Genomic DNA, 23,224 nt, shown 5'->3' with positions numbered 1-23,224 from the left:
ACGGCCCACAGCAGAGTGGTACAAATTACCCACGAGGCCACGGGGCACACATCTCCCCATTAATTGCTCAGGGAGGTTTGCATATGGCCGCTGGAGTGGTGCTCACGGATGGATCACCTTGCTGTGAGTGTGTGCGCGTGCGCGCTCTAACACGACAGGTGGGCCTTGATCAGCGCGCTGGCAGCTGCGACTGTGGCAGCTTTGTAATTGGCGGCACCCGTGCAGTACGCGCGCTCACAATTTGTCCGACGAGGGTCTATTTGCGGCGTGTGTTTGCCGCCGTCTCGGGCGAGCGTTGGCCCAGGCCTGGCGCCGAGCGCCGCGATGCACCTTGCTCGCTGGAAGGCGGGCAGCAGGTGATGGCCACACTAAGGGAATGAGGCAAGATTGCAAATGGTGCCGATTAAAAGGCTGAGATATGGGGAAAAGTGGGGGGGGATCCAAACTCATTTTGTCTCCGACTGTCATTCTGGCTGCCGGAAGCCCACAGGTGAGCCGACAGTCGACAAGCAGCCGGAGGATGAGGAGGAGATGCGTGACGAGCCAATTGGCTGGCAAATTGACTCAACAGTCCCCTTAAGTGGCTCACTGTTAGCACATCTTTGCATTGTGTACAGTAAAGCTCGGCTACTTCATCTGTGACGCCTACTCAATTGCATAGAAGAAAAGACACATTTTTCCTGTGAAATGTCTTAAATACGCAGTGATAGACGCCCAATTGACTTTTTGTGGCTTTTGAAAATTGCATTGTACTACTTAGCAATTCAATTTGAAATAAATGAATTACCGTTTTTTTCCATGTATAATGCGCAAAATTTAACTAATTTATTGTCCTAAAATCTGGGGTGCGCATTATACATGGGTACAATATTTATTTATTTATTTTATTTTTTTAATCCGGATATCATACGGAGGCCGCCATTACAGATGCGCTTTCTTCTGTGCTGTTCACTTCAAACACGCTCCATACGAACACAATGCTCTCGTATCAGACGCTTGCTGGATCACCTGCTCGTTTGCTGTCACAATGTACCCTACACAAATCCGAAAGATTTCTTCGCTATTGAGTGTGCTAGCGCATGCGCAGTGATACTGACCGGCAGAATAACATCCGGTTGTTCCCAAAGATGAGTTCTTTTCTGAAATAATTTTACGTTTACGGACTTAAATAGGAGTCAAAATTTGGGTGCGTATTACACATGGGTACAGGCTTTTTTCCAGCATCAACATGCCATTTTTTAGGGTGCGTATTATACATGGAGGCGCATTATACATGGAAAAAAACGGTAATTTGGATTGAATTACAAAAAAGTCAGAAAACGAATGCTTAAACAAACAAGTGAAGGGTGATATAGTGGGGGAATACTGAAATATTATAGTATGTCGAGTATCTCACGTCTTACCTCTCCGCCGTTCACATACTCCATGACAAAACAGAGGCGGTCTTTTGTCTGGAACGAATACTTCAATGACTGAAACAAACACAACAAACACGTGTTTAATTTGCACATGCACTCAAAGTACAACATTATATCACTGCAACAAATACAAGGCGTACAGGTGACTTTCACCATCTTGAATGTCATTGCCATCGAGAATAAAAACAGCAGGCGCAACAAACAAAACCAGACTAGCATCCGTAGCTTTAGATGGTTCATCTCCGTATGCGCTTCGGCAAACAATCATGCGAGAAGTGTTTACTTTGAAGGATAGAGGCACTAAACAAAAGAACAGTTGGTCTTTGCGTCTCTTTGTGGCTGCAGATGTGACAGTGGTATGAAGGAAAAAAAAAAGTATCTGGAGCAGACGGAAGTTAGCGGGAGCTGATGTGTCTGCGCAAACAGCAAACGGCTAACAGATGCGTCCATTATTGTCCCACAATTTGATGCCTGGCGCGTAATTAGCCTCCAGAGACGCAGGTACGTATAGGATCAATGTGCCGCCTCGTGTGAGAGTAAGTGCAGATGTAGCACATTTGCATGTGTGCATACAGTACGTGTGAACCCCCCCGTCGTGTGTGTGTGTGTGTGTGTGGCACGTATGGGACTTACGGTGAGAAAGGGGTGTCTGGTGTTTTTTAGCACTCGGCTCTCTGTGAGTGTGTGTGCCACTTCATCCTGTACACAACAACGGCATGTCAAACCATCACAAAGATTCACTAAACAGGTCGATAAATTCATCGGAAATTCAGTATTCATCTGGTGTTTGGGTACACTACATTTCATGTTAGCTTAGCTGTTAGCTTGGCTTCTCCATCTGTTACTTATCCTTGTTTTACTTTTGTGATAACAAGACCTCTCAGAGGCAAGCATGTTATTCAAACTCTAAGCTCCGCCCCTGAAAACAAGAGGCTAAAATAATGCAGTTTGAAAGTCAATTGAGGAAAGACCTTGGCGATGATGACTTCCTTTTTTAGAATCTTCATGGCATAGTATTTCCCGCTGGCCTTCTCCCGGACAAGAATCACTTTCCCAAACGTTCCCTTTCCGAGCAGCTTCAGGTAGTCGAAGTCGCTCATTGTCTGCGTGGACAAAAAAAACAAAGTTTAACACTGCACAATTTTAGGAGGTTAAAAAAGCTGTATCAACAATTTGCAGAAGTTGGTCCAAGTTCAGTGCCTGTACAATTTGGAATTCAGCATATTTCTGAAGAATATGCATTTAGAGTCAAAGAAAATTTTTCATTGCCTCAAAATGGCTGACTTCCTGTACATTTTAGGGCAATTGAGATAACCAGATGTAAAAAAGATTTCCTTCTAAGTATGAAGCTTGACAACACGAGTCATGTTTCCATACGTACGTTAGCTACCTTGCGTTTGTGATGCGTGGTGGAGATGTCCATCTCCTCCTCCACCATGTTGTCGATGTTGGAGGTGGGACTACACTGGATCCTCTCCTCCTCTTGCTTCTGCAGCTTGTCTGCCACCATCTGGATGGCCTCCGTCCACTCATCTCTACCAGGAGACCACAGACTGGATAATGATACCGGCGTACGACGGACGCTACAAGTCGCTACGGCTAACGCGGGTTATCTGCAAAAACGGCAGCTTGGCTTGAACGCCCTTTAAATTGACACAAACGCTCGTTTGTTTAACAGAGAGGAAAATGGCCGCCAAGAGAATCAAGCCAATGAACAATGATCACGGAGCAGAACTAATGCCTGCTGGTGCGTGCATGCCTGCGTGTGCGTGTGTGTGGTACACGCCCCTGTTTCACAGCGAACAATGTAATGTTGTTTGCAAACATTGTTCCCCCCCATTGGCTTTTCATTAGCAGACTTGTTCAACATCTGCTGGGACAAAGTTGGTCAATTAGGAGGTGTGTGTGTGTGGTTATTGTTTATAACAATGATAAATATAATGACAGGGGTTATGAGCATTTTACATGGTATTAAGAGCAACACAAAATATGCAATAATTTCATATTTTTATGTATACTTGAAAGTACATAGTCTATTTTTATTGCATTTTAGTAAAAGAAATCTTGATTTTCAGGCCCTAGGGACTGAGCCAGTTTTGAACATGGATGAGTAACTGGAAAACAATCAAAGCTTGCTAACCTTTACATACCAATCACCTGTTAATGTAATCCTTTTTATTTACTTTCAATCTCTAAAATAGTCTTAATTGATTTCATTTTTAGTTGGGGGGGGGGGGTTCCATTTTTGATTTTCAGATGCTGAGGAATCGTAAGGGAATCATTTTATCCACTCAACATGAGTATTTTTAAATATGTATAAATATATTTTTTCTTGATTTGATGTAATTGTTAGTGGAATGTGACTGAGACTCTCTCTCTCAGATGATCTTTGCTCAAACAGACTTAACGCCACGGCACATTGCGGGGTTACACCAGAGCAGCGAGTGAAGTGTGGTGAGCCCTTCAAAGAAGGTCTGCAAATTTTGCAAAAATCTTTGGCGCTCGTGAGCAAGCAAGCAGGGATTTGCGGCGGGAATAATGAAACCTGTTTGACTCCCAAATGATGAGCGCTGGGTGTTTTGCTTGGCGTTCCATGCCCATATGTTTCCCGCGAGGATTTGGAAGAACATCTATCTCAACCTAAACGCCGCTCCCGACTTTATTTCAAGATCTGAATCCCTTTTTGAGTGCAAAGACTCCGCAACAAGGGCAAACTCTGCTTCGCGCTCGACTATAATGGCGCTCTCGGTCGGCCGTGTTGCTCGCGGTGACATGAAAAGCAACGGGAACTCTCTCAAGGTCACCAAGCAGATACATAAATGCTCTCTCTCTCTATTAGTATGAGTGTTTTGAGTATAATGAGGGTTTTTTTTTTGCTAATGAGAGATAATGGGCCTGTCTACAGTCGGGCGTCGCGCCAGCATGTGAGCGGCTGGACCGCTGCCAGTACAATGCCGCGGATACAGTAAAAACAAAACAAAAAAGAAAGAAAGAAAAGAACCCCACCTTGGAGGAACTCTTTTGGCATTGCACATCTGGTTTACACCTGACTTTTAGCAAGACCATCAATGTAAAGATATTCTTTTGTGTTAATTACCGCATAGTTATTTGACTGACTAGGCACCAATATATTAGAAACACACACACGCAGATAGTGTAGTGAGAAGGATGCACGAGAGCATCTGTGGTCTTCTGGGCAAAGCTGTTCATTTTCTGGAGATAAACACCTCAGCTCCTCAGAAAGCAAGCGAGCAGCTGGAGAATTTATGCCGACGCTACTTGAAAGGTCTCCTCTCCCGCCTCACTCACTCACTCACGCACACACACACACACGCGCGCACACACACACGCGTGCACACGCTTACTGTACATACACACCAAGTCCTACCCGTGCCCTTGATGCAACATCATAAATAACGTACTTTAGTCATGGAAAATTGTGGGCAACTTTCTTTTGGGAACTTTTGCGTGTGTGCTTTCAGGATAAAGTGAAAAGTTGTCTTTTGGCGTTGGGGCTCACTAACCTCTCATCGGGGGAGTCCACATGGAAGGTCCTCTCGATGACGGTGGTCCACTGGAGGCAGCGAATGATGAAGGTGTTGGGCTTGGGCCTCTCCGTCTTCATCAGCTGACATTCTGTCAACGGGACATTTGGCTTGTTACAGTGTTCTTAGAAACGTCTGCTAAAAATCTGTCCATATAGCACTCACTTCTGACTTTGATTATGTTTACATTCAAAGGTCATTTCACTTTTAAATGAGAAACTAAAAAGATCAAGATCATGGATGGCTGTCTTGAGCACACATATAGAGGCAGAATAACAACTGTGTCATAATAGTGTTAGCGGAACCCTCTGACTTTTAGGCAAGCGTGTTCCATTAGCACAGATGCAGCTGGTCTTTGAATCGCTTTAAAAAGGAGAGAAAAAAAAAAGGTAATAACATCCATTGCCTAGGATTCCAAATGCAGCCGCTTGGCCGTGCCAAAGGATAATATGTGTTGCGGCACATGCGCATCTGGTGAATATCTGAAGAATCGCGTGGCGGTGAAAAAATGGGCAGCGCATTAGGCCATTTGTACACAAAGACAGAAACGTGCGCACACAGAGCCAGATGGGGCCGCGAGTCGAGCTGGCTGCGGGCGCAGACGGGGAAGAAAGCCTCGTGATGTCCTCGGCTCGCTCGCTAGCAGTTTTGTGTTTGAGTCTGGTGCGGCGCAGGGTGTCTCGGTGCCGCCCAAAATTTAGACAAGAAGGTTAATGGCGATACCACGCGGGTCCAGCGCATGCGTGCAAAGTTTGTACCTGACCTGCTGCGCTGGCTGAAAACAAGGTCAGCGGCCGCCCCGTGCCAAAAAAGCACTCACACCTCCACACATGCGTTTCCAATCAAAATTGAGTTTGCCACAGCAGGCGGCTGCAAAATCTCAAGCAGTTTAGTGAGTGGGTGGATGTGTGTGTGTGTGTGCATGCGTGTGTGTGTCACTCTGCGGGGAACAGGCCTGTACTGTCTCTGCTCCATCTGACCACTTCTGTTGTTCGCTTGCACACAGATAAACAAACACGCACACGCGCTCGCGCACACATGCGCCACCTGGCCTCGCAGCTTTGGGCAACAGATGTGGCGGTGCCAGCGCAGTGCCAAGCAGCCGGGGCCGGATGTATGGCCCGGCTTGTCCTCGGCACAAACTCCTTTTGCCTCCTCCTCCGCCTTCCCCGATCGCGTCTCCTCCTCGCTGTCTGTTCGAGATGCTTCCACTTGCAGTGCATCCCTCCATCGTTCATCTGTTCACAATCCGCCCTCCGTGCTGGTGCTCGCACGTTTCCTCCTCCATCCTTCTCATGAACAATCAAGGACTGCTTGACTTTATAATACAATTGCTTAGAGCATTGAGAGGAATTCGAGGTGGCGTTATTCCTTCATTTATCTTTTAGCAATAATATTCAGAACTTAAAGGAGAACTCCATCCATCCGTCTCTCCTTTCATTTTCTAAACCACTTGTCCTAATTAGGGTCACTACGAGGTGAGCTGGACCCCATCCCACTCGCCTTTAGGTGAGACAATATCGCCAGCCAATCACAGGCCACATGAGGTTGACAAGCATTCAAGCTCACTCACTGTCACTGCGCTGAGCAGATGACTTTCCATGAACGACAACTACAGCCATTTGTTTATTAGGAGACATATGCCTGCTGTATGACATACTCCACAGATGTCTAATCGTATTTAATCCATTAGAATCATGGCCGGAAATCGACCAAATGACCACATTTTATTTCGAAAATCAAACAAGATAATCCTTAAACCCTCACAAATCACAGCGCAGTCGTCATGTGGCACAGAGAGGAACGTTTGATTCTTTGTGTTGTTTCTCACAAATATTTACTACGTACTTGCTACGGAGAAGTTGTTTAGCGGGTAGGGCAGGTCGGCGTCCTGAGGTTTCTCCTTGTAGCCGATGAACGAGCCGTCCGTCTTGAGCAGGAAGTAACGCGGCCGCCAGTTCTTTATGTATTCACCTGCAGGCAAGGAAGTAAAGCGAGTGTTAATGTGAATCGTAATCACGTAGCCTAACGATTCATCAGTCCAAAAAAAAAGAAGAAAAAAAAACACTGCGGAGTCTTTCGCATAGCACATGACCGACCGCCTGCCGGGCTCCGATCGGATTATCATGTAAAATATGACAAAAACATGTTTACTTGCACTCGACTCAAAGTGACCATGCCAGCGGCATCATCTGGCTAATACATGGCCAGGTGTCGAGGTCGCCACCCTGCTCAGATTCACGCACACACGCAAGCACATTTCAGAACCACAGCGAATAAAAACCCTCGGACGAGAAGACGGCCTAGACTCAAGAGATTTGGTCCGAATTCAAAAAAACAAAGATTGAGATGATGAATGAACATTACAACACACCTGAATGAGCATTACTGGAGTTCACAGGAACCTCCAAGAAAACTCACCAGCTTGACACTTTCGAGCAGCAGCCGCTCACTGGCAGCAATGCTCGCCTCCTTCTCAAGGCTCTTTTTTTAATTAAGCATTCCTCCAGAACACACCTGGTGAAAATAGACAAATGGCATCTGTGCGAGCAACAGCTCCGATCACCTTTTTTGGGCTGATTTGCCGCAAGAGGAGAATAGGCGGTGTGTGTGCGTGTGCGTTTGATGGTGTCTGTTCTATTTGCGACATCCATTTAAAGCTGGAATGACAGCAGGCCACGCTCATTAGCACGTTGCCGAAAAACACCTGCTCCGCCGAAGGGACTGTGTGACTGCGGGCCCTGCCGGTACCTCCGAGTTCTATCGGCGATGGAGGCGTGCGCGTGTGTGTTGCGGCTGATTTGAGCCACGGCGCAGTTAAGAATATGCAGACGGGTGCCAATGTGTGGTAGTGATTATCAAATCACACCTTTCCCCCCCACGATTGGTCTTTATTTTTCTCTTTGATAACAACTCCGCCCACTCGGTCCCCCCACGCACATTTCCTCCGCCTGTCCTTTACAGAAGCGAAGCATATTCTTTGGATCGCTTGCTACCGATAAACAGAACAGGAAAGAAAACAGAAAAGGTGGGAAAGAGAGAGTGTGATTCTTGTAAAGTGTGATCATTCAGACCGCACCATACTGTATTATGAAAGTGGAAATAAGGCTTAATAAGAATTGTTCGAACCCTTCTGTTAAATAACGACAAAAAAGCAATGGTCAGCAGATGAGTGGAATTTGCCAGAATACAGACTGACATGCCTAAAAAAAATCTAAACTTCCTCACTATTTAAAACTCATCTTTGATTGATATCACTACCTAACTCCTATGAACAAGAAACAATTTTGAAGATTTGGAGTCAAAGTGGATCAAGAAATTCCACCCTTATAAATGTTGGGTTAAAAACAAACCAATTTGGGTTAAAAATTGGACAATTGAACAAAACAACCTGACCCAACTTCCTGGGTCGGTCCAATTTTTAACCAAGCAGTTTGAAGTTTTAAGGTGTACAATGCCATATACAATTCAATATACGCACATCCGTACATAAATAGCACAAAAGTGCAAGAACAGCCTCTTGCCCTTTCTGTGTTTGGTGCAAACTCTGACATGATCTTCTGCTTTGTCTCACAAGCGCTAATTTGCGTGAAAGGGGCCTCAATTTGCCATCCAAGAGGATGAGGATGGAGAGAAAAGTTGAAGTGCTTCAAAGTATAATAAAACTGGCAGTGACGAGAGGCTGGCTGGTCCGAGTCCAGTCATTTCTCTGAGTCACTTTGGAGATGCGAGTGTCCAAGCGACGATCGCTGGCCGCTTCGTCGCTCAGCTGTCCAGCACCACTGAAAACATTTCGGCAACGCTTCTGGCCCGGACCCACGGGCGAGTGCGTACATGTGTGTGGTCGTGCGTGCGTGCGTGGGTGGGTGGGTGCCGATAATGAGAGGAGGAGGTGGGGGGGAGCAGCCAGGGGTGGCACAGACGGCGAGGGGAGATGGACAGTTGTCCGTGCGAGGCTTCCAAAAGCGACGGCGGCGGCACACGCACGATCCAACGATGTTCTGTCGAAGCAATCCCATCTTGGCCCGGCTCGTGACGGGTCCGGCAAAGCGCTTTTGCTCTGGACAGCTTGTCTGGGGAGCCACATGTCTCTGGTTTGGACCGCTGCTGAAAAAAAGACAACAGCCGGTTTGCTTCCCACACCAGCTCCGCGCTTCGCTTCCATTTGGTTTTAGCCGCACAAGCTCCTTTCTCCCGCAAGACCAATTAGTCGGCACTAAACTATACGGCAGCGGAGACAACAGGAGTCTTTTGTTTCTTGGAACAGCGGGAGATTGGCGATACGGGAGAGCGCTGTGATCTGACGGATCCAAGGAAGGAAAGGAGAGAGGGAAAAGAGGCTCTTTTGTAAAGTCTTTCAAGACTTAATTGGCACTGGAAAAGACGCAAATTGTAGTGTAAATACTTTGCCGCACCTTGACAGCATTTTACTCAAATTCACCTTTAAGAGGCGGGGCCTGGCATTTTTTTTCTAAGCGAGAATCTTATTTAAAAGAACAATAAATTGATTATTTAATGTATTCTTTTTTTAGTAGTAGAGCATGGGTGAAGAAGTGGATTTAATGGTTTGACCTTAAATCATTAGCACACAATACCACTTTTTTATAGACCAATACTGTTACAAGTACTCTGTTCTTGCGTAGGGACCGATACCAAGAAACAAAACCAAGTAACGATATTATGAGTATTGTTTCCGGGAAACAAGTTCTCCACTGCACAGGCTCTAAAAACATGTTGTTCATGGAAAGAAGCGTTTAAAAAAAAGTCAACTTGACTCTCGGCAGAAATACGAAGGAGGCGAAAGTCTCGCTGTCATGCCGGTCTCCGGCGGCGGCAGCTTGCCGTTTCCGCATTCAGAGATGGATCAGATGCGACTGTGTCCCTTCCAAGCTTTCTGATTGGACAATTAGGACAACACAGTGAGTAAATGTCACTCAATTAGCAGGGCTGATTAAGCATTCCTCTCGGCGCGGATAGGGGGGGAAAGTAAAGCCAAGCAGCAGACAGGTACAAGCGACAAAGCTGAACTTGAGCCAGCAGAAGAGAAACAAGTGGTGCAAAGTGTTCCTTCCTTTCCATGTCACACTCCTTCAGGACCAGGAAAAAACCTTGACGGCAAGCTAAATGAGCGAACGCCGCAAAACTATGTGAGCTCAGCAGCCATTTGTTAATCATCCCGAACAGGGATTTAATTTAATGCCTTGGCCGAGGCCGAGGCTGATATGCAGATGGCGCAGAGGCAGCGCTGGCGGCGACAGGGATGTGCCACGTTCCTGTGTACGCACACACACACACACACACACACACACACACACAATCACATATTTTGGTCCTAGACAGTATTTTGTGTTGTCTAATTTTTTTCATTTTCTTTTTCATTATCTTTTTGTTAGTTTAAGGGTTTTCTGTCTCATACTTTTCCTTTTTGTCTGTTTTTTAATAATAGTCACATCAATGTTTGCAGATTTCTTTTATTTTGTCCAATATTCGTATCTGAATGATTTTGATCTACATATTCAGTCTGTCGGATTTTATTGTAAGTTTTGTCTTGTTTTTGTGGCTCTGAAGTTTCCATTTTGTTGTATCATGTGTAAAAGGTGCTCTCGATCGTCAACGCCTCCAGGCGGTCGGGTAAACAAGCGTCAGAGGAAGTGAGGTATACCTGCCGTGGATTAAAAGTGTGAGATTGCGCAACAAGTCCTGCTGTGGCACCTCACTGGTGGACACGTGCTGCAAGCACAGGAACAAAACGTGCACCTTTTCCTTGCAGGTGTGTATGTGTGTGTGTGTGTGTGTGTGTATTTATACTACTGTAGGTGTGTGACCCCGACAACCCCACCTCCACCAGCGCAGCAGTTCTAACTCCAGTCTGCTCAGACATCTTAAGGCGAATCTGGGCTCTTGGACGCAAATCCACTTAGAGTGCATTAGCGTCATTAGCACATCGGGGCTACTGTAAAGGACGCTTGTCGTCGCTTCAGCACAACAAACCCATCTTTTTCAGAGTTATTGCCGCAGCTGGGTTGCGCTCGCTCACATGACTCGAGCAAGCAGGGCCCTGCACTGAGAGGAATACCCCCCCCCCCAGTCCCTTGTGGGAACGTGGTGTTCCCTCAGGGGCGCTAAAGAGATTTTCACCCAGCCAGCTGCATTTCCTGGTACGCTGGGCTGGAAGGACGCAACGCCCTGGTGCCCCTCTGCTCACCCCTTCCTCAGCTGGTAGTCATATAGCACGCTTGACATATTAAACCGTCATTTTCAGATGAGCAATCTTTTGCAGTACAGCAAGAGTCCAGTAGATGGCAGTGGCTCCCTTGAGCATGGCATCTACCCAGTGATGCTCGACTGGTAGTAATCCCACAAGACATATATTGCTGGGTGTGTGTGGTGGGTCAGCAGAGTAAGGGCACTTCCTAAAACACACTTAGGATTAGTGCAGGGTTAGCATATTAGCATCTTAGCCACAGGAGGGGCTGTCAGCTTGGCGCCACCTGTGCCACTTTTGGCCCCCGCGTGTCCGAGTTGGATTGACTGCATTGTGGCGGTCTAACTAGGGATCAAACGCTTTACGGATTAACAAGAAACACTGAGAAGAAGACATCAGGCCATTTGGAATGCCATTTATATTTTGAAATTGATATAAATAATAAAAGCTTTCCAAAGATATATATCGTTTTTTTAAACTTCCTATTACGGCATTTGTCATTTTCTTGTAATAGTTTTGGGTTGTTAAAATCTAGTCTGGTATTGAAGTAATATTTTGCAGAAATACTTTTGTCCAATATTTTCATTTCTGGGGAAGGGCCATTGGTGTTTTTATGTAGTCTAATATTCCCATTTAATATTTTTGTAGTTTAATTAATATTTTGTAGTTTAATATTTTTGTATTTGGACTAATATGTGGGTATTTTGACATAATCTTATGTAATTTACTTACACTACTTTTGCTAGATTCTTTTACATGTTTCATCAGCTTCTACTTTTGTCTATATCTATTTTAGTATCTAATAGTTTTGTATTTTATTTGTATGTATGTTGTTTATTTTTTGTAATTATAGGTTGTTGTTTTTTTTTTTCATTTTTAAGTCTTAACATCAGAAAAAACACACACTGTGAACATCATTGGTGTAGGAATAAAAACAGGCACCTGCTAAAAAAACTAAGTGCAGGTTTAATGGTGCGTGAAAACATGCGGTAAAATGGCAAATGTCACGCTGCTTGTGTTCATAATGTGTGTGTGTGTCTAATGTGATTAGTGCTTGTCCACACACACGCACACGCACTCGCACGCCCGCACGTATTTTCCACATTCAATCTTTTCCCTGAATTCCTCTCACTGGTTTTCAGTACAATGATAGGGCAACACTTGTACACAAATAATATAACACTCACAAACATACATTCTCTAATATTACAGCATCTTCGAGGGTAACTTCCAGTAGTAGAAGAAAAATACAATTCCTCCTCAATTGTGCCTGCGTGAATGCATTGTACTGGCTCCAAGTGGGCAAGAAGAAGCCGCACAATGAATTGTATTGCAGCATCAAATCATAATGCACAAATTGTTTAATTCTTTTACATTATAGAAGATGAGCAGACAACAGTTCATTTAAATAACAAAACTTTGCAGCTAGCATGATAGCCTTAGCACATCGGCCTCACAATTTCGAGGTTCTGGACTTGAAACTACGAAGCTGGGAGAGGCTCAAGTCCACTTGATCATTTCCCTAATGAGGTCAAGCACTATTGAAGGATTACTACACTGAACGTGAGACGGGAAGGCGTCATCAGAACTTGACAAGGCATCATTGGGAGGCTAACACAGCTGTCCAACTGTTGCCTACAACTGTGTGTGCGTGCGTTCATTCATCTTCAAAAGAGTCCCTGGGTGGACCTTAACCAGGCTGGTCGGCCCTTGCCAATTGAGCAGCGGTGAACAGGTGCAAAGCTTTGTGCATGTGTGTGTGTGTGTGTGTTGCTATTATTGCAGAGTGGCTGGCTCTGTATTATTCATTCAGAAATGCCGAGCTGGGGGCCGTGGGGAGCAGCTGGCGTTACGCGTGCATGCGTGTGCGCAACTTAAGACCCACTGATCTTTTGTAAAGCCCCCCCGTCCACCCTCTTAATGCACCCCTTCTTTCTAAAAGCATTGTGCTGCTCGTCTCCATGTCTGCCTGTAAACCTATACACACGCACAACGTACCTGTCTGTACACACACACCACACACACACGCACACACACACTTGAGCAGAAAAGCCAAGCGCAGCGGGCCAGAATAAACAATTAAGTACTATTAAAGCACACACACACCAGCCCAGCCAATTGATGTCGTATTATAGACGCGACAGCAAGTGCTCTCCAGCTCACTAACTGCTGCTTTCCCTCCTTTTTGTCCGAGCGTGATGTCTGTCTAACTCTCTACCTGTCTGTCTGACCAGTGTATTATTAATCATAATAACAATAATAAGAAGAAGTAGTTTCCGTCTAGCGCAACCTCCACACAACGGGTTTTATGAATGAACACGGCGAAGAAATACGGGCAAAACACCGCCGCCTTTTTTCTTACAGTCATCAGTCACGCTTCATTATGCATAACTAATAAGCCACAGAGACCAGATTCATATTTGTTGTGCTTCATCTGCTGCCAAAACAAATGTAAACATATTAAACAAGAACTCTTGTTACGCCACTTGGTGTAACATTAACTGCAATTGTTTGGCCATCAGCAACACCAAGTCACGAATCATCTGTTCCAGTCAAAGCATCAAAATTCAGTAGAACAATAACTCAATATGCCAGATGTTTGAACCGTCTTCTACTCCCACACAACACTCACGCAGGCAGGTTCCCGCCCGCACACACACGCTCACTTACGCAGGAACGTGAACTTCGTGTTTGAGCGGCTACATAACCACTTTCCTTTTGTCTCCACTATAGCTGCTATGTAAACAGATTTGTTTTATAAATGACAGATGCACAACCAGTAGTAGAGTATTACTTGTTTTCAGGCAACATTTTGATTTTTTTTTTAAAGTACGTTTTGTGATTCCATTGTATGATCTCGATCATATGCACAGTGGAAGTGAATGCTCTGGATGGTTCCCAATTTTACTTTGGGGATTTAATAACAATCAGCACTCGGGCACAGAAGGCTCAAACTAGCGGCTCGGCTAATCCCGTCAAGAGACAGATTACAGGTGGGAGGGCTATAAATAGACGGGATGTCCCTTTAACCTGGCCGCTGTGACATCAGCACTGCCAGCTCAACCGTGAAGTCGGACGTAACGTCGGACCGCAACGACGGAAGCAAACACGACAGCCGAGAGCAGCCGGTTATCTCCTCAAACTTAAACGATGCGATCAAAATCACCACTAAGCCGCGAACAATATGGCCCCGAAATTCTTCTGACGTTTACAATTGCTGTAAACCAGCATGCGGTAATCTGCTGGCCTAAATCAGATGGAGCGAATGGAGTGAGTGACTCCGACCTGCCTCCTCTAATCAGTCCAAAGCCTCAGCGAAGCGACCAACAATACTGCCGCCTGCCATCATGTTGGACGACACACTGTCCTTTTTGCTCTAATCGCTGGGGTGGCTTAAGTGGTCAAAAGCAGCGATGGGGTTTACAATGAGCTTTTCCTAATATAGTTGAGTGTGAACAAGGGGCAACGTCAGTTGGGCTGGGCTCCAGTTCAACTCTGATCCGAATGAAGGATGGTTGCTGTATTCACAATTGCCCCAAAGCAGGAGTGATGCATTAGCATACGTGCATCCAGAGTGACTGATCAAACGTCAGCACTTTGATGATTGGGAGCTACCAACTAATCCCATTACTCAACATCCTCCATTGAACATCCTCAGTAGCCATCAGCACTCCATTCATTGATCCTCTTCATTCATTTATACAAGACTCCGCAATAGTTCATTCACTCTCCTGGGCCATTAATCCATCTCGATGTTTGTGTGGCCTTTGCAAACATTCTTCTCGCAAACGATTGCAACGACTAGCCGAGTGTCACCGGCAGCAACTCTGCATTGCTAACTCGCTAACGCTTCACAGGCAAATCATGGGGAAGAACAATTGAGATACAAAACCCCCATCCTAACTTTGTTGTCCGGCCCAAGTAGCCAGCCTGCGTTTCAAGTGTGTTTGTTTGGCGGGTCCTTTGGTGCATTGGAAAATATCCTCAGCCTGTCTGTCTGCGTTGTTTGTCTGTCTGTGTGTCTGTCTGCGTGTCTGTCTGCCTGCCTGCCTGCCTGCCTGCCTGCCTGCCTTGCCTGCCAGCCATTCTCCTCTGCAGTGTGGAGTGAGTCATTCTAAGGACAATAGAAACAGTTTGTAAAACCACACTGGAGCGTACACTTCCTCCGGATGTGTAAGAGGATGCCATGCATAACAAAGCCCGCAGTGTCTGCCTGTCTGCTGCCTGCCCCGTACGTTCACATCGGCCGGAGAGGAGACAGAAAAGCGCTACAACAAGAGAGAGGGAGTGTTGTTGACAGAGGAGGGCAACAGCGTAGAGTCGCCGCCGTCTGGTGATTGATGTCAGAGACCTGGCACCGCCACCTGATCTGGCTGGCCAGCGAGAGCGAACCCGCTGAACTGGCCCGGCCAAAATGGCCGCCTCGCTGCAATGCACCCGCTGAACCTCCCCACAGCGCAGTCTGATATTTACAACTGCGACGGTACAGCTCCCCAAGGGATGAAACCACCCAGGGAGAGGGAGAAGGATGCGGCAAGGGTACGCAATGGTGGATTGAACGCTTTGTATACAACCAAGGGTGAATCCAGGGAAGAATAGTCTCGGTAACGGCGGCTGACTGCGAACACGGATGTCTCGTTCGGGCCCACAGAAGGTGTACTCGAAAGCCGGGGCGGACATGAACCTGAGCTTCGGACTTCTCCACCGGGCCAAAGTAGCTTTGTAACTTACGTTGGCGGAGAGCAGGGGGCAACATCTCTGCGGCGTCCTTTACGAGCAGGACTTGTGGCTCGCCGCCCGCCGTCCTTCAGACTTTACAGCATCCATCCGTCCAAGTTCTCATAAAGGTCACAGGTATGCTGGCGTCTATCACGCCAAGTGCCTTTATAATCACCTGGCCTTTATGCCTCGTATGAGAAGTGGATTCTGAGCACTGGTTATGTTGCCTTGAAAATGCTGATTTATTCCATATGCAGAGCTCTTTCTTTGAAGCAATGCATCCCACTCAGCTTGAATGACGAGAGGAAGGAAGGAAGTCAACAGTGGGCTCTGAAAAGCTCGGTCGTCTGAGGACACGCTTTACTGTGTACCCTGCCTGGGGTGATGTTCCTCACCACTTCTTTGTTTCCGGGAGAGATTTTAATGTGATGAATGAGGACTTTTTACACAATCATCTAAGAAAAAAAGATCATCAAAGTGATGTCATTATTTCCAACGTTTCTAACAAATGCTTTTTGATTGGCGTAGCAGAAGGGTATATGTTAGTTGTGATGAGAGGAAGAAACGGTGACGTTAAGGCAAGGATGTTCGTTACATGACAAGCTGGCATTTACACAAATGCTCAATAAAAGCTATTTCAAAACGAATCAATATATTTCTGAAAATGACATGGGTACCCCAAGCGCCCTAACCGTCACTACAGATCATGGCTGACATTTTTCTTACATTGAACGGGAATCACTTGGTTTCAATCAATTAGGTTCTCGCACCCAAAGTCATCAGTCATACTACACGACGTCAACTCAACTTAACTCAACTTTATTTATCAAGCACAAATGTAGCTGGAGCAGAGATGAAATTGACCTCATTACTGGTGACGCAAAGCCAACACGACCAGCACTTGATCAAAGTGGCTGCATGTTCAATGAAGCTTTGCAAAACACAAGACATCAAAACTGTCTACGCTCGCTTGAAGGAGGTTAAAGGAGAAGACCCAGAAGGATTTTGAAACAGCAAGCCGTGCCTTCATCACATCTTGGCTGGATTAGTGTCAGCCGGTCCTCCCTCAAACATCTCCATGGCGCTCCACCCTATTTATTAAGTGGCTCTGGCTGGACTAAATGTAAACAATGATATGAGTCACAGGAAGGTGATATGGATAGTTAAGACCAGCAGCGTAAGCAGTAACTTATCCTAAAACAGCTTTGTGTGGACTTGGCAAAAACGCAACTGCCTCGGTATGACAACAACCAGCGGGCTCCCTCGCCACCCAAGTGAGAAACGTCAAGTGTGCAACCTCTGCCGACTGTCTGCTGGAGTGACAGCCGTGGGACGCCCCACAGGAAAAATATTTCGACCCGACTCGGACGACTGTCACAGCCGCTGCCCGCCGTGTATGCGGACGACGGGAGCTTGGAGCGCATCAGAGGCATAGGCATCGTGAACATTGTTTGCTAGGAAGAAATGAACCATAATAAAATTAATGTGAGCTACAGTTGGGGAAAATTGAGCTATTTAAGTGACAGTTGTTTTTATAAAATAAAGGCTTACTCTGCCACACCAAACTAGTGAAGAAACCAGTCATGGTTTCAGCATTGGGGAAATTTATCGGTGCCCTCTGCATGAAATTTACGATGATGTCATTATAAATCTCTGCGGGTCGTAAAAGGTCTCTATAAAATGATGATTAAGATGTGTGACCTGCAACTTTAACACTGTCTCTGGAAAAAAAGAAAGCAGAGTGCAAAATTGTCACTAGATCTGTTTAGCGTCAACACAAGCGTCAACATGGTCGCTGCTTGATGAAAACAAATGCCGTCTATGTTTTAATAAACAAGCTGCCGGCAATCTTGGAATATGAAAAATGAGCATTATTTGCAGGAAGAAAGACGAGAGCCTTCCGCACTGTGGAACAAAAGCTAAAAGGCGACTGAAAGTCATCTTTGAATGGTCTGTGGCGGGGGTCCGTAGGTGTCTACATCATCGAATGACTAAGACTGCAGTCTTTGCTGTATCACGACCCGGAGAGTGAGTCAGCACCCTGACCCAGCAGCACCCACGGAGAATTGAGCAGTCCAACATTCATATTCCTGACACGGAAAAACAACCCCTCAGCCCCACAACCTGGATCCCCTTCTCTCTCTCGCTCTCCCTCCCTTTCAGTCAAACACCGCTTCGTGACTGGAGGCGGTGTGTTTCTTTTAATATGCACAGACGAGTGTCGGTGGATCACAGCAGGATGCTGGCACAGACGGCTAAAGAGTGTGTGCCCCATTTCAACGTGCCGTCTACGTGTGTCTATGGGAGTATCTGGCTCATGCGCTAAGAGGCACTTTGATGCCCAACAGGTCCTGTCCCCCCCGTGCAACTGCGCTGGCCTACATTACCCACAAGCCTGCTGTGCCATCACTTCCTGTGCAACAGTTTGGCTCACACATTCCAAGGGGCTCCCGTCACATAGCAGGAGGATGACGCTCATGGAAATCCCCGCATCAGAACCACTGAAGCCCAATCCAACATCAAATATGGTACAGTGTGGAATTGAACCAAAAAGGAATATGCCTCAAAAGTCTAATTAACGTGTGAGTCTAAAAACGTGGTCCGTGTGTTTGCTTTTTGGGTTGTTGTGATGCGGCCAAAAAGATGCAATGATGAAGTGAGAGCAGGAAACGGAATTCTCCAGACGCTCAAGGCCACATGAGCAACACTGCAAGTGAGGCGATTGACCACATACAGATGCTAAGCTAAGGAAACTTCTTGCACACAACACAACACCTACTTTGTTGAAAAAGATAGAAAAAGGGTCACTGAAGTTATAGAAGTAGTACTGTATGTAGTTTTGTTGGCTTTCTTTTAGTTTTAATCGTAAGCTTTCAAGCAAAACTTGAAAATTGAAATCTTATTTGAAAGAGTTTCATGACAGTCGTGTCGCTCAGTGTTAGGACTTAAATGAAACGAACATTATTTTTAATGTAGGACGAAGCACACCTGGAAAAACACAACAAAAACATGCAAGCATCGTGAGAAGACAAACTTCACACGGCAAAGCTGGAGACCAGATGCGAACTTGACATTGGAGACTTTGGAGGTTGTCAAAAGGAGAAGTCACATCTTTGCAACACAGGCTCACGCCGTCCCTGCACTTTAGTCATTTCCCTTCTGTTTGTATTCAGTGAGGCTGTAAACAGGATGTGTTGTCACTGCCCCCCCACACCACCATCACCATGACCCCCCCCTCCCCCCCGCCTTGCACCCATCTCAACCTTGTGTCATATGACTCTTTTGTGACATTCAGCGCTACAGAGCAGCTCTGTGAATGAATCCTGACAGAACTAACTTGATGTCACAGTCTGTACATGATGGCCGCCCCTGACAGATGCAGCAAGCAGTGTGACCGCAGGCTAACACGGGTGCACACGCACGCATATATACATACATACATACATACATAGACGTACATAAACATTCCCATACACGGCCAGCCGAGCCCGTAGTCATAAAGAGACGCGGCAAAAACAGGCACACACACAAGCTACCGCGAGCTGCAGACATCCATGTGCTCGCACGCGCCAATCACAAACCGGCACATGTGGCGGCACCGGCGAGGCCAGAGGAGACACGACGAAGATAACGAGCAAGCGCGAGAAGAAGGAGGGATGTCGGCGGAAGCACTCACCCCGTTTCTGAAGCCATCCCTCCCTGACGATGGTGACATCGCTCATGGTTCCTTCACGCCGAGTGCGTTGCCGCTACACGCCTGCTCCACAGAGAGCGCCGGGCAGCAGCAGCAGGAGGAGGAGGAGGATGAGGAGGGGGGCGGCTCTCCCAGCCTCGCGTCACTCTCCCTCCCTTCCTTCCTTGCTTCGCAGTTCACGTAGTCGCTCACTCCACGACACGCCAAATACTCAGGGTGTGCGTGTGTCGCGATGCTTCCTGTTGTGGCTTATCTGAGTCCCTCCCTCCCTCCTCTCTTCTTCTTCTCGTCCTCCGCCACTGCCGTCTCCTCCTTTCCTGTTCCCTCTCCAGACCTTTTTCACCGGCAGTGACTCAGCCTGGAAGGAAATGAAATGAGGGAGGGAGAAAATGAAATAAAATGATTTATTTGTTCATATCCTCTGCTATTTGAACACTAAGAAACTAAGAATTATTGTTAATCATATGCCGACCGATTTCACTTCCAAATATGCCAAGTTGGTCATTCGTCACCAAAGAAAGTTACAAAAGTGAAATGTTCGCCCTTGTCCTGGCTCCCCAGTATAAAATCATCAAGAATAATTAAAGCTAAAGCTGTGCAGTTTTTTATTTATTATCACAACTATTTGACAGTAAAAGTCAGCACTAAACACAAAATAATTCAATTAATATTCTCCTGCAACTCTAATTAAGGTAGCGCCGTATTTCCTTTGAGGACATAGTCGTCCACCTGCTGTGCCGGTCGCACGACTGACGACAAAGTCTCCGGCGCCAGCCAGAACGTGACCTTGCTTGCCAGACACATACGTTGTCTGCTTCCTTCATTCATCTTGATCTAGCACGCTATGTTATTCCCGCATGACGAATGATGTGTGTAGACTGCTGTGTCTGCATGTGTGGGAGGTGCCAGACCATTTTGGGACTGTGGAATAGTAGAGCATGCTATGGGCTATAAATAGCAGGAAAATAAAATAAATAAATAAAAAACACAGTTACACAGTCTTTCTCTGCCCAAAAGCTCTGCACCAGCTCTCCCCCGCATTGCTGGCATGCTCACCTCAAATGCACCCTGCTACACTACACTGTATTACACAACAACAGCGCCCCGCCGCCGCCTCAATTGGGGATTAGCGCCACGGCGGCTGAGCTAACACTTTGGGCTACCTCGCGGCGGGCAGAGTGAATCAGTATTCGGATCAGCTTGCGTCTGCGCCGCCATCGCCACACAAGGGCGGGAGGGACTGCGGCGTCATGGTTTAAACTGGGAACACACCCTGGCACATATGCACACAAATTGCACACACTAAACCACACGCAATAAAAATATCTCCTTTCATTTGCTCGTCTCGCTAGAGAGAACAAGAAAACCAAGTCCAAGCTGGGCTTTGGAGAGAGGCTAAAACAAGAGACGATGACTGAGATGAAGTGCGAGGAGAACCCCCTGTCACTAGGCTGGTGGTTGCCATGGTGATATCCACTGTCGGGATGCACCAGTTATGCCAGGGGAAGCACATGCCAGGCGCAAAGGAAATTCTATTCTCTGACAAATTGAAGGGAACATAATATGGATGATGTATTGGACCTGGCTCTCCCAAAACTTTTTTCCTTTAAACCCCCTCCAAAAATGCTGATAAACTGAGAGAAATTAGGGATTTTTTTTTTACTTTGAAAACAGTGGGAAAAAAATGGAGGAAAGAAAATCTGCACACTCACATATGGAGAACCGTGCATATGCGAAAGCCAAGCGGTTGCTGATAAAGTAAACCCCCACCATTTTTTTCTGTGGAATCCATTTAGAATTATTTGCTAGAAAGCTCTCTTTGGATTTTGCGTAAGGAAACAAATAGCGACATGTGACATCAGACCAATGTGAGAAAACACTCTGGATAGTGAGGATAGCCAAACTTACCTTTTAAATGTTAAGACTTGCCATACAATCTCTATTGAAATTTCATTTTTTGAATAGAGAAAATTGCCAGTACAGTTAAAAAGCTCAGTTAAGACTCCAATTTAGAAACCTTCCTGTTTGGCAAACATGATGATGTACAAATCTTCATCATCATCATCGTCATCATCATCACCATTGTCGTCATTTACGTCACTGGCTGCCAAGCTGACGCACGTTACCCCCCTTCCACTGTCACCATAAATGTTATGGCACTAATATGAACGTGACATTGGAAAATATCTGGACTGCAACGAAACGTCACTTGGCCGGCATAACATGAAAACAGCCATGTTGTTATGCTAACAACACCGTCGCTACCTACCGGGCTAGCTAGTTTACCTGAAGCAGCAGGTGCAGTCTCGATACAACTTGTGTTTTTTTTCGTGGCTTGTCTCGTCTTAATGAAGTCTTCTTCGTTTATTATTTTGTGTGCTTTACAGTCCGCAGCCCCGAAAGTAGAGGTCTCTGTTCATCCTCTCGGATTCCCTCACAGCGTTGCGCATCAACGTCTTGTTTTGACGGGTTAAGGGAAGCTCCTGACGTCACGCGGAGACCCCCCCCCCCTCTCCACCAACACTCCCGCCTTTTCCCTTTCCTCCTCTTTCTCCTTCTTATTCCCGTCGTTCAGTCACTCAAATGGCAGTATATGACAGTCCCGCGTCTTACCTTGGGCAATTCGGAGTTCTTATTAAGGCGTCCGCGGAGCTCTTCTCGTATTTTCACGAGAGTTGGCTCACCAGTGACCACCCGTGCGCATCATCATCATCATCATCATCATCATTATCATCATCTCATACCATCATCCCGCACGGCCTCCTGGGGCCATGGAGCCAGATCTCGCGAGATCTCATGGTGCTACTTAGCCAAACGGCTTAGCAGCACTTTGCTAATGAGCTCACCTGTGTCAACTGTCAACACGGTTGTTTTCAGTTTGAAAAAGATGTGAAATATTACACATACATATTGCACACACTTGGGGGTTCTTCATGTGTCTGTCCTGTATGTATGTGGTGTTCAAATGTATACATTTACATGTGATATTATAATTAATATTATATCTTTCGTATTATTTCCATGTATTTAAAGACAAAAACAATACATTTTATTTTGAAAAATGACTAAATGGCTTTGATAAGATTTTTTTCATGCATGTTTGATAATTCAAGACCAAGGAGAACATAATACATACAAATAAGAACGGACACTAGGTGTCTGTTTATAGATGTTCTATGACTGAGTAGTGTATCACATGGCTCACTGAATAGTGACCTAGTTTTGTGTGAAAAAAGTGAAAAAAGTTCCCCATAATACGTTATATGCGCAACAAGGTTATTGCTGGCAGAAAAGTGCCCCGCATTTGCCATTTCATTCCAAGCGACCGGAGATAAGATCTCAGCGTTTGATGACGTATTAATTGTGTATTGATGATACAACACAAGTGTTTTTGATAACCTCACAGAAAGCTTTGGTTTTTGATAGTTGCGCTAGGCAGCTGCGGATCATCTGACTGTTCAAAAAATGAATACGGGGTGGACATTTTGAGGTCAAATTGGGTATATGGGACATTTATTCAGCACACGCTTTTATTTCACATTTAGTTGGATTACCACACACACGCACACAATCACACACACACACACACACACACACTCACAGATGACACAGAAGGGTGAACTCAGGCCAACCCAGTCAAACT

The 23,224-nt window shown here is 46.0% G+C and overlaps 1 protein-coding gene across 8 annotated transcripts in view; it reads right to left on the bottom strand.

Moving 5' to 3' along the window:
* Window positions 1-22,356, bottom strand: part of akt3a (v-akt murine thymoma viral oncogene homolog 3a) — a 30,532-nt gene extending 8,176 nt beyond the window's left edge. The window contains exons 1-9 of one of the 8 annotated variants that reach the window (XM_061286040.1): window positions 22,195-22,356; window positions 19,564-19,939; window positions 8,951-9,070; window positions 6,812-6,937; window positions 4,943-5,054; window positions 2,800-2,953; window positions 2,390-2,521; window positions 2,052-2,117; window positions 1,404-1,472 (exon numbers count right to left, since the gene is read on the bottom strand). In XM_061286040.1, coding sequence (XP_061142024.1) covers window positions 1,404-1,472; window positions 2,052-2,117; window positions 2,390-2,521; window positions 2,800-2,953; window positions 4,943-5,054; window positions 6,812-6,937; window positions 8,951-9,070; window positions 19,564-19,609 — 825 coding nt within the window. In that variant the 5' untranslated portion in view covers window positions 19,610-19,939; window positions 22,195-22,356. The other 7 variants (XM_061286043.1, XM_061286042.1, XM_061286041.1 and 4 more) reach the window with 7 other exon arrangements.
* Window positions 22,357-23,224: the final 868 nt, after the last annotated feature.

This window comes from Syngnathus typhle, linkage group LG8, assembly GCF_033458585.1.
Source record: "Syngnathus typhle isolate RoL2023-S1 ecotype Sweden linkage group LG8, RoL_Styp_1.0, whole genome shotgun sequence".
Classification (NCBI taxonomy): Eukaryota; Metazoa; Chordata; class Actinopteri; order Syngnathiformes; family Syngnathidae; genus Syngnathus; species Syngnathus typhle.
The sequence above is the reverse complement of the archived record's forward strand: the minus strand, read 5'-3'. Positions and strand labels throughout refer to the sequence as shown.